Source organism: Meles meles, chromosome 7 (genome assembly GCF_922984935.1).
Source record: "Meles meles chromosome 7, mMelMel3.1 paternal haplotype, whole genome shotgun sequence".
Lineage (NCBI taxonomy): Eukaryota > Metazoa > Chordata > Mammalia > Carnivora > Mustelidae > Meles > Meles meles.
The window spans coordinates 50,698,445-50,714,671 of record NC_060072.1 but is presented as its reverse complement, the minus strand read 5'-3'; the positions used below and the strand labels follow the sequence as shown (position 1 = coordinate 50,714,671).

Here is a 16,227-nt window from a genome sequence, read left to right as displayed (position 1 = left end):
TAAAATTGGAGAGAATTTAAGTCACTTGCCCTTTTAGCACAGCTAGTTAAGAGAGGGAGGAGGGACTGGCTCCACCGATGTGTAACGTGAGTTAGAAACTTGGCAAGGACACTTCAGAAACTTTCGCCAACCTCTAAGTCATTTGACAACACAATTTTCTAATGTCTTTTTAAAACTCTACATTTTAAAGGAAGTCACTTTTACTTACAACTTATGGTTATTCCAAGTTCCACACTGTGCTTCTTAGGGAGCTTCACATGAAATGTCCCACTACTTGGGATGACAGACTCTGGAATTTCAAAACAGAGAAGAGAGCATGTTTATAGGCGACCAGGAAGCATGGAGCACCAGTCAATGAAAATGTGTCAGGAATTCTTGTATCATAAGCATCTGAAGTTAAAGTTGAAGGAACTGAAGGAAGGCAAATGCCTGTAAAATCCTGGTAAGTTATGCTTCTGGTGAAGAAAAGATGTCCTGTCCCAAGGCAGCTGTGTTTCGTTCATGGCAACACCGGAGCTCAGTATTAGTGAGGTGTCATTTGGGCAACCTTTGGGCCAAATTCCCCTGGAATGCAAGTTACGAAAATGGATTCTATGCATGTATGCATGCCTGCATTCATTCATTTGCCAGAGGGAGAGAACAAGCAGGAGGAGCTGCAGGCAGACGGAGAAGCAGGTTCTCCACTGAGCAGGAAGCTCGATGTGGGGCTCGATCCCAGCACCTGGGACCATGACCTGAGCCAAAGGCAGATACCTAACCCACTGAGCCACCCAGGTGTCCCACAAATACAGATTCCTGAATCATCCAGATCTATAGAATCAGAATTTCTGAAGATAAAACCTAGAAATCAGCATTTTAAGCATGTTCTCCAGGTGATTCTTAGGTACGCCAACATTTAAGAACCACAGGGCTGGTTATCTTCTTTTTTCCTCTTCAGCCATGTTTCCCCAGAGTTAACCTATTCTGCAATACTTTATCTTCAACTGTTGTTTGAAGGTAGCTGGGGAAATGGGTTTTGGGAGAAATTTCAGTTTGATGTTGTTAGGTCGGTGATCAAAGGAACAAGACTGATACAAAGAGAAGGTCAAGCAAACCTTTATTTTGGGCAAAGCATTGAGAATCAAACCGACCGTTTGAGGCCGCCTCTTACAGAGAGAGTGAGCGACTCCCAGACTCACAGACTAACTTTTATAGAGCATAGGCCATGTGGTTGAGCCTGGCCACACACGGGTGGCCAATGAGATTGTAACACACAGAGAAAGCTGCACAGTCATGCTATGTCACACACGGGTGGCCAATTGAATTACAATTCACCCCATAGTAGCTATTTGAACTAGCCTAGCACCTTGGTCAGAATTGGTGCCCCAAAGGTGCCCAAAAGGTGGGGACCACACTCCTTGGTAGCTAGGGAGACAACATGCATACTCCACTGATTGGATGTCTTCACCTAGCCTGACTCACCCCTGCATTCTGGCTCTGTTATCTCCACCTGACCTGACCCGCCCTTGTATTTGGGCTCTGTTATCTGGGACTGGTAGACCATATTTTACTGGTTTCCCGGACTTGCTTTTTAAGTAAGTTCCCCTGGTGGGGGGCAGGGTCAGTTTAAGTATTACTGCATAAACAACAAAATCACTGTTTAACCAAGATGAAATCTCTCTGGCTAAGTAGGCCCTTACAATGTGATGGTTGTTGATTTGGGGGGTTAGGGAGGTCCTGAATTTGTACTATAAAGAGTGAAAAAACGAGAGTGTAGAAACAAGAGGTAGAAACAAGAGTGATGCTCAAAGTATTTCTCAACCTTTCAGACTGGATGTTGCCTGTGGGGTTGGAACACAGGCCCCTAGGAGGCCCCAACTGCCCTTTAATTTCTTTTTTTGTTTTTTAAAGATTTTATTTATTTATTTGACAGATAGAGATCACAAGTAGGTAGAGAGGTAGGCAGAGAGAAGAGAGGAAGAGGAAGCAGGCTCCCTGCTGAGCAGAGATGTGGGGGTCCATCCCAGGACCCCGGGATCATGACCCGAGCTGAAGTCAGAGGCTTTAACCCACTGAGCCACCCAGGCACCTCAGCCCTCTAATTTCTGGATCCTGGGAGCTTCAGGAGGTCCCAGAGAGGATCAAGAGGGCAGCAGGCACTGGAACAGGGGGAAGGTGGGCTCAGATACTGGCCAAGCACTTCAGAGGTAACTAACATTGTTGCAACAGAAAGAGAAGCAGCATGCACTGGTTGAAACTCCACCGTGGGATGAACTAAGTTGATTTTACCAGGGCTTGACCAGTATTTGAGAAAACAAAGAACTGCTACAAATTCTTAAGTATACTCTTCTTCAAATTCTTTTAACAGTCTGGGAAACCTTCAATTAGAGATAAGGTTAAAAAGAAAATATCCTCTGAAGAGATAACATCTATTCACACTAAGCTGCTAATGACTGTAATCCTTTCTTGAAGGTTTTGGAAAGGTGTGGAAGGGGCAAACAGGGGAAGCATTAGCATAAGGGGAGGCCTGTGGAATGGCGGAGCTCAACTATTTTTACTGCTTTATTGTGCTCAATGCTAGCTCCCCAGCCTACACAGCAGGGATTGACGACAACTATGGGGCACCTGGTTCAATTTGCAAATCCCATATTTAACACATTTCCCGTCACAGCAAAGCATGGGTGAAAAGTTGGGTCGGCCTCATGGAAACAGAGCTGGAGCAATCCCTTCTTCTGCCTTAACTTGCTCTTCGAGGCTTTTTACTCTTTCCCGGGAGAAATGCAGGCAGTAAATCTTACAAGACCAGAATCATCTTCCCATTTGCCATAGGCTATTAAGACTTCCAAGATTTGCCATAGACTGTTAAACTGGAAAACACAATTAAAAATTTGATTTCTCTGCGCCTTCCAGGCTTCTAGAATGCCACCCGTAAAAAAAAAAGGGGGGGAGTCCCCAGGCTGTCCCTCACAGTCCCGGCTGTTGTGCTCAATAAAAGCAAGGCTACCCTTTTGGACCTGTTCTTTTCTTCCAGTGTTTAGCCCACTTCCCAAGAAAGCTAGGTGGGGTGCTGCTTCTCCCAGCCCCTCGCACTTGCCTTTCTTTTATTTTTAAGTTTTTATTTAAGTTTCAGTTAGTTAACATACAGCATAATGTTAGTTTCAGGTGTACAATGTGGTGAGTCAACACGTCCATACAACACCTGGTACTCATGACAAGTGCCCCCCACCCCAATCCCCTTCACCTGTTTCCCTCATCCCCCCACCCACCTCCCCTCTGGTAACCATCAGTTTGTTCCCTATAGTTAAGAGTCTGTTTCTTAGTTTCTCTCTCTCTCTCTCTCTTTCCCCCCCTTTCTTCGTTTGTTTCTTAAATTCCACACATGAGTGAAATCATACGGTATTTGTCTCTGACTGACTTATTTCACTTCGCACCTCCCACTCTTCCTAACTCTTCTGTGGGTGTCACAGACTGTGTGAGTGGATGTTTTTGGCTTCGTTGTTGTCCTCAGCTAACACTCTGATATACTGGAGAGGACCCATATAGATTTGTTTGCTTATTCATTAATAATTTGTACCCTGAGGCGCCTGGGTGGCTCAGTCGGTTAAGCATCTTCTTTCAGCTCAGGTCATAATCCCAGAGTCCTGGGATTGAGTCCCACACTGGGCTCCTTGCTCAGTGCGGAGCCTGTTCTGCCTCTGCTCCTTCCCCTGTGCCCCCCTCCCCACTTGTGCTCTTCTCTCTCCCTCTCTCTCTCTCTCTCTCTCACACACAAAAATGAGTAAATACAATCTTAAAAAAAAAAAAAATTGTACCCTTCCACTTCCCAATAGGACTTGAGATAGACAAAATTTTTTCCCCTAACAGATTTCAAAAAGACTGGCTAGTTTTGCTACATTGGTGTAGAAAAAGAAATGAGGTAAGTAACGACATGTAGGTATGCTTTATTTCCTCATCTTGGAGGCTGCAGGTATCATAAATACTTACTTCCAAAATATTCCTCAAATCTGGGTCTTCCCTCCATCTGACCCCTAAGTCCTCTACATGCCTCCTTCTGGTAATGGAAGGCTAATTGCCACTTTCTTCCCACCCCTAAAGTAACAGTTTACGAATGTGGAGTTAGCATGCAGACCCGGGGCAGAGAGGGCATTTGAAGTGTCCCCATTTTGTCCATCCCCACCAACAGCTGGTCTGGGGAGAGAAGGGAGAAACAGTGAGGCGTAGAGGAGAAGCGTGCATGAGGTCTTGGAGAGCGCCTGTACTTGGCCTCGAAAGCCCTCCTGTCTGGTTCTAGGCCTTCCTGGGGGCTATCCTGTCCTCCCGGGCTGTGAAACTCCTGTGTGCTTCCAGGAAATGCCCCCTCTCTGTCTCATTTAGCTCGGGGCATGTCTGTTGCTTGCAACGGAACCATCTCTGATGAACACATTGGTCTAGCAGAGGCAATGGGATAGGAGCTAAAAGCAGAACGCCTCCACCGAAGTGTTCATGGGAGTGTTAGGAATTTGATTACCCAGAGAAAGCACACAAGGGGCCCATAAGTAAATGCATAAGAAGCTTTAGAGGTACAAACAGCTTCGCTCATTATGGAACTCCTTTCATGTATGTTTGTTTTAGTGTGATGTGCTTTTTACCAAAATCCTCCGTGCAAGGGGAGGGGAGAATATGGCATGCTTGCATGTATGTATACATGTATTCCTGTAGGTGCGTAACAGCTTGTTCATGACGCTATACAAATAAGATCTTGCAACCCTAAGGGCCAGGAATCATTGATCTAGAGGAGTTGCCATAGCAACATTTTGTTCTTATACATTTTTAATGCAGGGGACCTTGACCAAGAGTAACATTGTTAATGACACTGGAGATGTTATTACTTCCCGGAAAACAGTAAGGAATCATGTTTGACTGCATGAGATTTGAAATATTCACAGTGATGAACAAATATCAACAAATGAATCTCTTTGATCAGCTGTGGCTTCGTTTTAATCTTTAAATACCAACATGATTTATTTTATATTTGGTAACTTTTTTTGCCTACACAGTTATTTGGTGGGTAAAGCAAAGGCATGTGTAATTTGGTGTTTCTTAATGAAATACTAGTAAAGAGGCAAAAAAGATGTTTGGAGAAACAATAGGTTTAGAGTGAGTAAATAGAATGTTTATTTTGTTAGGCTCCCATGTGATTATTTTGTGCTTCCCTCATTTTGCTTTATCTTTGTTAATACTATAATTAAAAACACATTTGGGTAAACAAAGGCGCCTTGCTTTCCAATTGGCCTGCTTTTCTGCCTGAAGCATTCGTTGTTTGCACAGTAAGGTAATCACCACATCATAATTCATTAACCTGGATATTCTTGTGAGATTTGAAAAATTAAGAGATTTTAAGGGGGGGTGGTAAATGTAAATGCTTAATCCCCCCAACTCAGAGGAAAACACTGGGGGCTCTAGTAATGATGACAAACATCATTTGACAGCATTTTCACTGGAACTTTCTTCCAGAACTAAGCTGCATCTTTTCCAACAAAATAACTTCAAAATGAAAGCAGAATCTTCAAGTATTTACGATTTTTCGACTGGTATTTAAGTGACAGTATTGAAAAAAGGCAAAATGTAAATTGTGCATATATTATGAGCACAGCTTTATAAAATCATATGTATGGTAAAGGAATTATAAATATAGATTATTACATATTATTATATTAGATATATAAATATATATGGTAAATATGTATGGTAAAGAAATATAAAAAAATTAAACTTTTGTTTTTTAGAGTGATGAGGCTACGGATCATTCCAGCTTTAAAAAGAATTCCGTAAATGTTATCACAGTGTTGTTTGTACAGTAGTACCCATTTAAAGAGAGAGATTTAGGCAAGAGTGTACTCGCAGTCAAGCTTTTTAAACACTCTCTATGTCACTTAAAATAGTTATAAAATAGAAGTGGCTAATCTCTGAGACGAGTAGCTTGGGAATAAATATCTGGGTAAAATGTACTTTTGAGGAAGAATTTTAGAAATAGGTGCCCCACGCCTGTACAATTAGGAGTGAATCCAGAAGGATAGGGCAGTCTTGAAATCCTTATGCCCAGATATTTCCTACCAATGTTCCAAGTTCTCAAATGGCTAAAAAAAAAACCTCTTTCTGATTCCAGCAGTTTCCAACAGATGCCAGTAGACTGGTAATGACTAGCTAGAGTGTTTTTTTGGAGATTCTGATGTTGTGTCTGGGCTCAGCAGGAGGATACTGAAATCAATTAGTGAGATCAGCCATGAACAAGGCAAGAGAGAATGATAGCATGGGAGCAGATTGTTTCCTGGCCCTAGTCTACATCATTTCTATCCTTTTGAAATGGACTGCATTATGGAACAACCAGGGCAGGGAGAAGACCTTAAGTTCCTTTTTTCCTGTCTCTTATTCAGGCAAGTTTGGTACTGAATAAAGTGAATTTACTAGACATAGTTTCTATTTCTTAGGAGCCTAAACCAAGGATATTAAAGTATTTAATCAACAAATATTAAAGTATACATATATATTAAGAATGGATTAAACAATGAATAAATATTGAGGATACACAGAAAACAAAAATGCATTTATAGCACAAGTAAATACTTAAGAGACTGCTTATGGAAGAGGTCAGATCGTGCTGGCTATTCACAATGGGAGTGTTTCATGTAAATGCTACCCAACCTCCTACAGTGGGCAGGATAGCCACCTCCCCTGGACACACAATGACAGTAGAGCATAGGTTCAGAAACCCTGCTCTTTCATGCTGGAAACTCTGATATCTCTTTGAAGAGGCAGTGTAACATGATATAAAAAAGACAGGTGCAAGTCAACAGATCTGGGACCTACTATTCACTTTGCTGTATGACCTTGAGTTTCCCCACCCAAACTTCAATTTCCCCATTTATAAATAAACGAAGGTATTGGATCGTAAGAGTCACTTCACCACTAATGTTGTGTGCTTGTAGTGAGGACATTCTGGGGCTTGCGGACAGCCTCCTTTGAAAACCATACCCTTGCCACCATCTGACTGATTCTTACAGTGTCCTTCTACCAGATTCCTGCTTGGCTGTGATGAACCAAATCTAAGATTAGAAATTTGAACTGGCTGGTCTTGGCAAAGGTGGGGCAATCAAGTATACTCAAAAGTCAGAAAGAACTTGTGCAGAGACAAATAGAGCAGATATGCAGAAACATGCAGCACGGAGAGACCAGGAGCCCCAGAGAAATAGTGGGTATGGGACCAGTTCTGGATGCAAACTGAAATTCCTGGCTCCAGTCCCTCAGGAGAGGCAACTGTACTTCATTCATTCATTCACCGCAACTTGGCTGAGAGTCTCCTGCATTCCAAGTGCTATTCTAGGGGCCGGGATACATTCATGAACAGAAGGCAAAAAGTCCCTGACAGCATAGATTTTTGTCTGCTGGAGAAGACAAGACAATAAATAAATCCACAATATAACATTGGAGCATGAGAAAGGCTAAGAAGAACCATAAATCTGAGAAAGGGGACAAAGTGAGAGATGCTGAGGAAATGATTCTCTGAACAAGTGATATTTGAGCAAAGACCTGAAGGAAGTGAGCAGACCACCTGAACATGGGGGGAAGAGCTACAGGTGGAGGAAGCTGCAGAGATCCTTAGATAGGATTGCGTCTGGCGTGTCAAGAGCAGCTAGTTCATATTCCTTTCCTCATTTCAAGTCCCGCCCTCCTTCTGGGAGATTCCACGGTATGCAAGGTCTTTCCATTACACTGCATTTCCAATTTCCAGACCTCTGGTTGAATAATATTCATCTCCACTCTGTACCACTTCAGCAGCCTGCTACCCTGAGCCTTTCTTGACCTCTGAAATGCTAAGCTCTAATATGCCACTTTGACTCAGTCTCCTGCCATTGGCTCCCTTCTCAACTTTCTCTTCGTATGCCCATTTCTCTTCCCGAATATTCCTAGATTCTTCGGTCCTCCCTTTCTTCCCAGTCTATCACGTGGCTCCATTATTGACTTCCCCTCTGCAACCTGTGTCCAGTGGTTAGAGCGTGGCCTTTGGAGCCAGAACGCCTGGGTGAAAATCCCAGCCCTACCAGTCACTACGTGGGCCTCAGTTTTCATAGTAATCATAGTAACCTCAGTGATCACAGTAACCTCAGTGATCACAGTAACCTCAGGGATCACAGTAACCTCAGTGATCATAGTAACCTCAGTGATCACAGTAACCTCAGTGATCACAGTAACCTCCACTGCTGTTATAAGTGAGCTAATACCCAGTGCTTAGAGGAGTGACATGCCATAGAGCAAGCATTTGATAAATATTATCGTGATTTCTGAGGTTGTCACCATATTTATTCATGTGCTCTTCCTGCAACAATACGACCCACTGTGACTTTAGTTTTCTTCCTGTAGAACCTTCTCCAAAAATCTCCATCTCTGGCTCAGTCTAACTGCCCACCACCTCTACTGTTATTCCTCAGTAGCTAAGGTCACCTGACCAAAAACTACTTGACCATACAGGTTGACACTATCCACTTGGAGCTTCTGGACTCTGCCTGGTCTACTGCGCAGCTTGAAAATCCCTTTACAGGAGTCTGGCTAGCTTTCTCACTCATTTCCCCATTAGGTATTCTAAACTATCACTCTTTTCAACTCCCCAAGATGCTGATCTTTTTACCTTCGATTGACAGTTCTTACATGAAACCCTAAACACAGATAAAAATGTACTTATATTCTCACATCCTTCTCTTTAAACTCATAAGAGGCAGCTGCCAACCTTCTGTCTTAGCCTACCTATGTTCTAGATAACTTCTCCTCTCATCCCTTTAGGGACCCATACCCATCAGTTATCTTTTTTCTCCTTCATTTACTTTAGACCGCAAACATGCTCAGATCTCTCCAGTAGCAACAAAACAAAACAACAAAACAAAATACCTCCCCTCTGGACCCTGAAGCCCCCCTCTATCATTTATCCCATCTTTTTTTCATCCACAGCTACACTTCCTAACATTGCCACATGTTCCCTAGGGCAAAATTGATTTTGACTGAGAACCACTGGGTGGAGGATAAGGCAGTATAAAGAAGGGTCCAGTATGCAATAAAATGCTGGAGCAGTTCTAAAAAGAGAAGTCCACGGTGGCCTCCATCGTTTTTATCCATTCACTGCATTTGTCTGGCCATACCCTGTTCCAAAACCCAGCTCCTTGGCAGAAAGCAAGCATAGCTTGTCTGTCATTCTCCAGCCTTTCCTCACCCCTCAGTTTAATAGTCTGATTTGGGCACTTCAGTTCCCTGAAACTACTCTGCAATGTGCTTTTTCCTAATTGCCACATACAGTGGACCCTTCCTGCCTTATATTACTTGAATTCTCTCAAATACCTTTACGCTATTGACCATGACCTTGAAAATCTTGCTTTGGCTTCCAAAATGCTACCTTTTTTGGTTCTCCTTCCACTTCTCAGACTGCATCTTCATTATCTCCTTTGCTAGCATCCTTCCCCTTTCAATTTTAGTTTAATCTCTCAGGCAGAATCCCCTCCTTCCTGTCACTCATTCCTGAGTGCTCGCCTGTATTCCAAAGACTTTACCAATCACTGACAGGTGGTCCCCCCTCAGAGCTGCTCTCAGGCCCAGGTCCCCCCCATCCTAGGCCCCCGGAGGTATTGTTGGAGGTCCCCTGGGCACATCCTTTTACATTCCAGTGGCAACACACACTCAGTAAGTCTGTTCTTATCTTGCAACAGTTCTTGCTCTTGTCTAATTGATTCTGAGCACTTGGAGGATCTTAATCCTTTACATTTTCCCTTTAAATGCTCTGAAGGTAGCACAGTGCCTAGCATTTAGAGACTGGTGCTTGCCAATTGTCTTTTGAATTCAGGAAAGGATCTGCTTGTACTTTCCCCCCTAGAATTGGCAGTGGGTTTACCAAATCAGGCCTAGAAGAGAATTTGTTGTCATCCTCAAATTTCCATTCTTCAAGTCTTCCTCTCCTTAAAGTTATCACTATTTACTCAGTTACTGACCCTTCCACCTCAGGAGTCATCCATGATCTTCCCTTTCTCTCATCTTCCATATTCACTCCATAAGCAAGGTCTGTGAGCCCTGCTTCAAGCCATGTCCTAAATTTCACTCTTTGTCACTATCTCTTGCTCTACCACTTTGTCCAAGCTGCCATCATTGTTTACCGATCCAACCCCTGCAACTACCTAACTAGGTTTTCTGCTTCTGCTATTGTCCCTTCTCATTTCAGAAGGATCTCTAACACATCCATCAGGATAGCTCACTACTGTCCATAAAACGCTCCATGATATCATTACACTTGGAATATAAATTCTTTATACCAAGGCACTACATTAATTGGCCCCTTCTAATCTCTCTCATCCCATCTCCAATTTCAAATCTAATCCCCATTCCCTACTTCCTTATGCTACAATAAGCTTCCCCCCTCATCCTTTTAAAGACTTATTTACTTACTTGAGAGAGAGTGTGTATGTGAGCATGCACGCCCATGTGAGTGGGGGGAGGGCCAGAGGGAGAGAGAGAATCTCAAGCTGATTCCCCACTGAGTGTGGAGCCTGATGTGGATCTTGATCCCATGACCCACATAAGATCATGACCTGAACTGAAATCTAGAGTCAGACACTTAACTGACTGAGTCACCCAGGCACCTCGATAAGAGCCACCCAGCCAAACCCACCCAGCTTATTATTCTGGTTCAAGTCTTTTACACTGGCTGTTCCTTCTACTTGGAGTACTCTGCTCCCATATTCCCACAGAGCTGGCTCCTTCCCAACCGTCAAATCTCTGGTCAAATATGACTTCCTTCAAGAGTCATGCCATGAAAATAGCTCCCCACAGCCATCCTCTAATACCCCATTCTGCTTTATTTTCCTCAGAGCACTTATTATTGCTTCCATTTATATTTGTTAACTTAAAAATCAACTTTCTGTAATACCACAAGCTTCACGAAGAAAGGGATTTTTTTCACTCCTTGTCTACTGTTTCATCTCCAATGGACCCCCAGTGAACACTCAGCAAGTATTTGTTGGGATAATGCAATGTCTATGTCCAAAGGCACATCTTTAGTGATTGGTAAAGATTATTAGCTCTTCACTGTGTGAAGACAATTTTATTAAATAGAAACTGGCACCAACCTCTATAACCCACACACCTGTTAGCTACTGACAGGGATTCCCTTCCTGACCAAACTTACGTCAGGCTCCCCTTCTCAACCAGGCCTTGTCTTTGGCCTAGTCCATGGCCTGCTTAGCCCCGTTTTAGTAAGAATCCTGCTCAGTCAGTTTATTGAGAATCTCTCTCTACCCTTGAGTAGACAATCAAATTCCTTATCTCCACACCCTCGATATTGAATTAAGTTCCTGTTAGTCAGTTTCCATTCCATGACTCCCTCACTCCTCCCTTGCTTGGTGGCCTTACATTCCCAGCTGTCCTTACTGTTTTAAACGTAAATTCAATTTCTCTTCCCTATCCAAGTCTTGATTTCTCTTGAAATAGTCCTGAAGAAAGCCTTCCTTGTTTTTAACAAGTGTCTGTTGCAGTTTTCTTTTCAGCACTAGAGACCAAATATTTACCAACTGTGCTTGTATAAATCCACCTAATGAATTTTCATGGTTCCCTACCAAACTTTCATATGTTCTTTGCAGTGGGAAGGGTCAAAGAGAGGCTTTTCTTGTCTGCGTGACACAAGCATATGGTTTCTCTGGCATATAAGGACAAATCTGGAAGAATACAGGCTATGTGATTTTTTTTATCACCCTTATAGTAGCTATTACTTATTCATTTTGTCACATTTATTTTCAACTGATCTTATGGTGACACTTTAATGAATAGTACAAAAACAATGCTCCATACAAAATGACACCCCAAATCTCCTAAACAAAAATGTGTTTGGTATACAAAAAAATTGTTCCACTTTTGCCGCATAATCCATATAATTCACACGCAGTCCACTGCCAACTCTGCAGCTGACTTGCGGTTATATGATCATACCTGCAACATCAAACTCGATTTCCAGTGTGACCTTGCTTGTGATTGAAGAGTCTCGGAGGAGCTGGTTGGCTTCCTCAAAGGTGCTGTCTTCAGTCGGAATCCCATTAATGGCCATCACTCTGTCTCCGATCTGTAGCACCCCACATCTATAGAACCACATGTTAGAAGTTGTAGACAGAGCAGGTAATTATCAGGTGGATGTTGCCAAATCTATTTTGTTTGATCCTTGTGAAATAGCATACCCATTTGGTTTTATTTATTCAATGCTGTGGGTATCATATGAGGTCAACTGCAAGGTCTTGCCGTCTTGCATTTGACGGCTACAAATGTGAGGGAGTCTCAATGTATCCCAGAGAAGTGATTCATAATTTAGCACTGTGGTATTCTTATAATCGGATCTGGACCAGTATACAGTAATGGTGAACGTATAGTCCCCGCACAGCAGAGAAATTATTATAATAAAGTTTCAACTTCAGAGATGTTCTTTCCCTTTTAGTTAATATGGCCACCAATCTCTGATGGACAAAAATCTGCCAGATAAAGGCATCTGTGCTCATTATTCTTCTCAAACCTTATCAAGAACATAAAATTTTATGGGTCGAACAGAGAGTTCATTACATCCTGCATTTCCTGCATTGAGCACTGTTCCATAATTTATTAGCTAGTCAGAGAGAGCCGGCACAAGAAATGCACAAAAAAAGATGCTGTGAAAGAGTGTCTTACCTCTCTGCTGGGCTGTCAGCTTCAATATAGGAAATCAGCGGTGGAGAAGAGAGCGTCTCTGTGGCAAACACACTGCCCTGCAGTTGGATCCCGAATCCTGTGACAGGATCTGCTGTCAGCACAACTTCTGTGGTTTCTGTGTGAACGACCTGCCCAGCCAAGCCCACTGTGCTGGAGGCTAAGGACACTAGAGGAACAAACACAAAAAAATGACTTTAGGTTGAGGCAAGCACAAGGAATACCAGCATTTCTTTCTTTTCTTATTATTAGACAGAGAGAGAGAGAGAAAGGAAGGGGGGAGAGGGAGAGAATCTCATGCAGGCTCCATGCCCAGCACAGAGCGGGATGTAGGGCTTCATCTCAAGACCCTGAGATCATGGCCTGAATTGAAATCAAGAGTTGGATGCTTAACCAACTGAGCCACCAGGCATCCCAGAATACCAGCATTTCTGACACAGATCCTGTCTTTGAAGAAAAAAAAAAGCTCATTGGCAATGGTGGTGGTGATACTTTGGTCTTCTGGACAAAAATTCCATCAGAGCTCAACTAGGTAAAGAATCTCCCGATATTTGTCACATTTTAGTCACAGTGTTGCATACTCAGTCACATACTCAGCTCTGGTACCAGGGACAGTTGTGGGAGCTGTAGGAAGAGGACAGCTTTGGGACTGGGTTTCTGACTTTTGATCCTGGCTCCATCAGTAGGCAACCAGCTATGTAACCTTGGGGGAAGGCATTAATTTCTTTCCTATGAAAAAAGAGTTGAGCTAACTGGTCTAATACGTTTCCCCCTCTATCCATTGGTGCCTAAGCTTTAAGGTTTTATAAACAATCTGACCTTCAGCTTTGAAGAAAAAGTCTGGCTCCTGGAGTGGTGAGGACGAGCTTGTCATCAACCTTATGCTAGTATTGGGTTGGCATGATAGAATTGTTGAAACTTTACATTTCTCCTTTCCTCAAATTTAGGCTCTTCAGTCTTCATTTTTTCTCACGGCATCTCTAGCCTACTGTGTCATCTCTTGTTGCATTCATTCTTCTGACACGCATCTAAGCCCCAGGTACCCATCTCTGTCTTGTTCCTATCCCCAGTTTGGGTCACGGAAAGGCCACTCCACTCCTAGATGCCTATCAGCATTGCCCACTGGGACCCTTGCCTCCTTTACTCTCTATGAGCAAGCTCCCTGCACAGTCCGATGTTGGACCGTCACTTCCTCCAAAAGAGATCCTTTGGCCTCTTTACTGTAATTAAAACTAGCTGACACCATATACCTCAAAACTCGCTGCAACCAGAAGTCATTTTCTTTTTGCTTTCCCTGCGTGGGGCAAGGAGAAAAAAGAGTTCATAACCCTTCTTGCTCCACACATCCGGTGTTGTTTTTTTCGTTGTTTTTTTTTTACCATAAGCCACTTCAATTTTAAAGTTCTATATTATGTACATACTTCTTCTTTGTCTCACCTTCAAACCCATACTTTTCTACTTTTCCTGTTTCCTCCCATTTCCTCACTGACATCAGGGCTTGACTCTTAATTTGCCTCCTCTAATCTGAAGCTTTTCCATATCCTCAGTATCTTTGACATGATGGCAACACACAATGCAGTATGTTTATGGTTCTTTAGCTCTCCTGGTGCTGATTATTGGCAATCCCATCCAACTTCAGCTCTCCATAAGCAGAGCCCTGTGTTGGACCCCTGCATCCTTCAAACTGGAGAGAGCTCCAGGATATTCATATCGGAACCCTCCTTATTGATCATGCAACCTTATCAGCCATCTCTCCCAGTCCTTAGGCCCTAACTTTCCCTTCTTGATGACTTCTAGCCCCACTCCCTTTCACTCATCTTCAGATCTAGTGGTTTTCAAATGGTTTTGGTAGCAATAGTTTCCACCCCACCACCACTTCAAATGAAAGTGTGTAAGGGATGCCTTTGTATTCCAGATAAAAACAGAGCTACTGAAGGTACTGAGGTAGGAATAGGAGACCCAAAGGAGGCTTCCCCATCCCTCATGTGTGAATCTGGGAACCCAGTTTGAAAGCTATCATCTTTACCTACTGCCTTTTATGAGCATCATTTCCCTCCACACTCCACTTGGACTCCTCATGACCACTTCAATGAGGCATCTGCTGGTATCAGAGATGCTTAAACCTCATGACATTTTCTACAGTCTAATACGCTATACTCTTTGATAATGTCTGCTTGAGTCCCCTGCTCTTACTAGTTTGCTGAAGGGTGCTAGAGAAAGTCACTATGAATTCACACAATTCTCTATGGGGCCCTGGAATCTTCTGTTATGTAATATTTGATTTCTCATAGGATCTGTCTCAAACATTTTTTAACATTTTAAGGACCAAACTTTACTCCTACTTCATTTCTTTCATTGACAAGAGTTCCTTAAAAACATTCTTTTCCACCTCGATTTCTCTGTATCATTATCTGCTCTCACTTCCTTTTTCTTCCTGCTTCAGGAGGATGTATCCTTCCTTCCCTTTCAAGGCCAGCTCCTCCTTTCTGATATTATCTGTTTCCTCTCCCTGTGATTTTGTGCCATAAAAACTTTTCTCACTTTTCCCAACTTTTCTGCTCACTCTCCTAGCTTTCTGACCTCTACAAAAAAAAAACCCTATAGGTTTTGTACTGATTCCAAAACTGCTTAAAACTTGGCCTCTCCCTTCACCCTTTACAGAATCTACTCTCACTGATGACTTCCTGATTGCCAAAATCAATGGCCTTGTCCACTCTAACTACCCTGCAGCAACTGGCCTTGGGAACCATCCTTTTCTCTCTGAAATTACTCTCTTGGTTTCAGTGAAGCTTTGTTCTTAGTTTCTGACTTTTCCCACCCCCTTCTAGTCCCTTTGCTTTCTCTGCACTGCAGAGTTGCTCATGGTTCTCTTCTTAGCCTTCTCTCCTTTCCTTTCCCTCATTCACTTCTCACACTTTTGTAATATGACCTCTGTGTGTATCTTCTCAAATATAACCCTCTGGTTTCTCTCAGGCTCCAGTGATGAATTTCCTGACTTGGATATCCCATCCACAAGAATATCTCACTGACTCTTCAAACTCAAAGTTTTAGAAATTGAGTTAATCATTTTTTCTCTTTCTCCTTCCCGCTATTGTTTCTATGAATAGGACCGTCATACTTCTAGTTCACCAGGCTTGAAATCCTGAAGTAGGCTTTGACTCCCAACATCCCCATTGTCTCAAATTCAATCGACTAGTAAGTCCTTTCAAGATGACCACTAAAATAGAACCTCTACAAATCCTCTTTTCCCTTCTTGCCGTTAATGCTTCAATTCCGGCTTTTTCTATTTTTATTTAAAGTATTTGAACATGCATGTTTCTGGTCCTTCTGTGCCCAACACTTTCTGCATATTATTGCCAGATTAACTTTCTCTTCATGAGGAGGCCCCCAGTTCATCTGTCTCTGCAGGAGATCCTCATCATTAGTCATATAGATCACTATAGACTTACAACCTGTGTCCTTGCCTCTTGTCTTATGCTAACAGCCTCCAAATTGCTGCCAGAGTGGCTTTTC

General features: G+C 42.8%; 1 protein-coding gene across 1 annotated transcript in view; it reads right to left on the bottom strand.

Moving 5' to 3' along the window:
• The window catches only part of GRIP1 (glutamate receptor interacting protein 1), a 241,064-nt gene that overhangs the window by 68,067 nt on the left and 156,770 nt on the right, over positions 1-16,227 (bottom strand). Inside the window, exons 11-13 of the mRNA XM_046011787.1 lie at positions 12,697-12,883; positions 11,974-12,119; positions 209-289 (exon numbers count right to left, since the gene is read on the bottom strand). Of these exons, the coding sequence (XP_045867743.1) occupies positions 209-289; positions 11,974-12,119; positions 12,697-12,883 (414 nt within the window). The remainder of the gene's footprint in view (positions 1-208; positions 290-11,973; positions 12,120-12,696; positions 12,884-16,227) is intronic.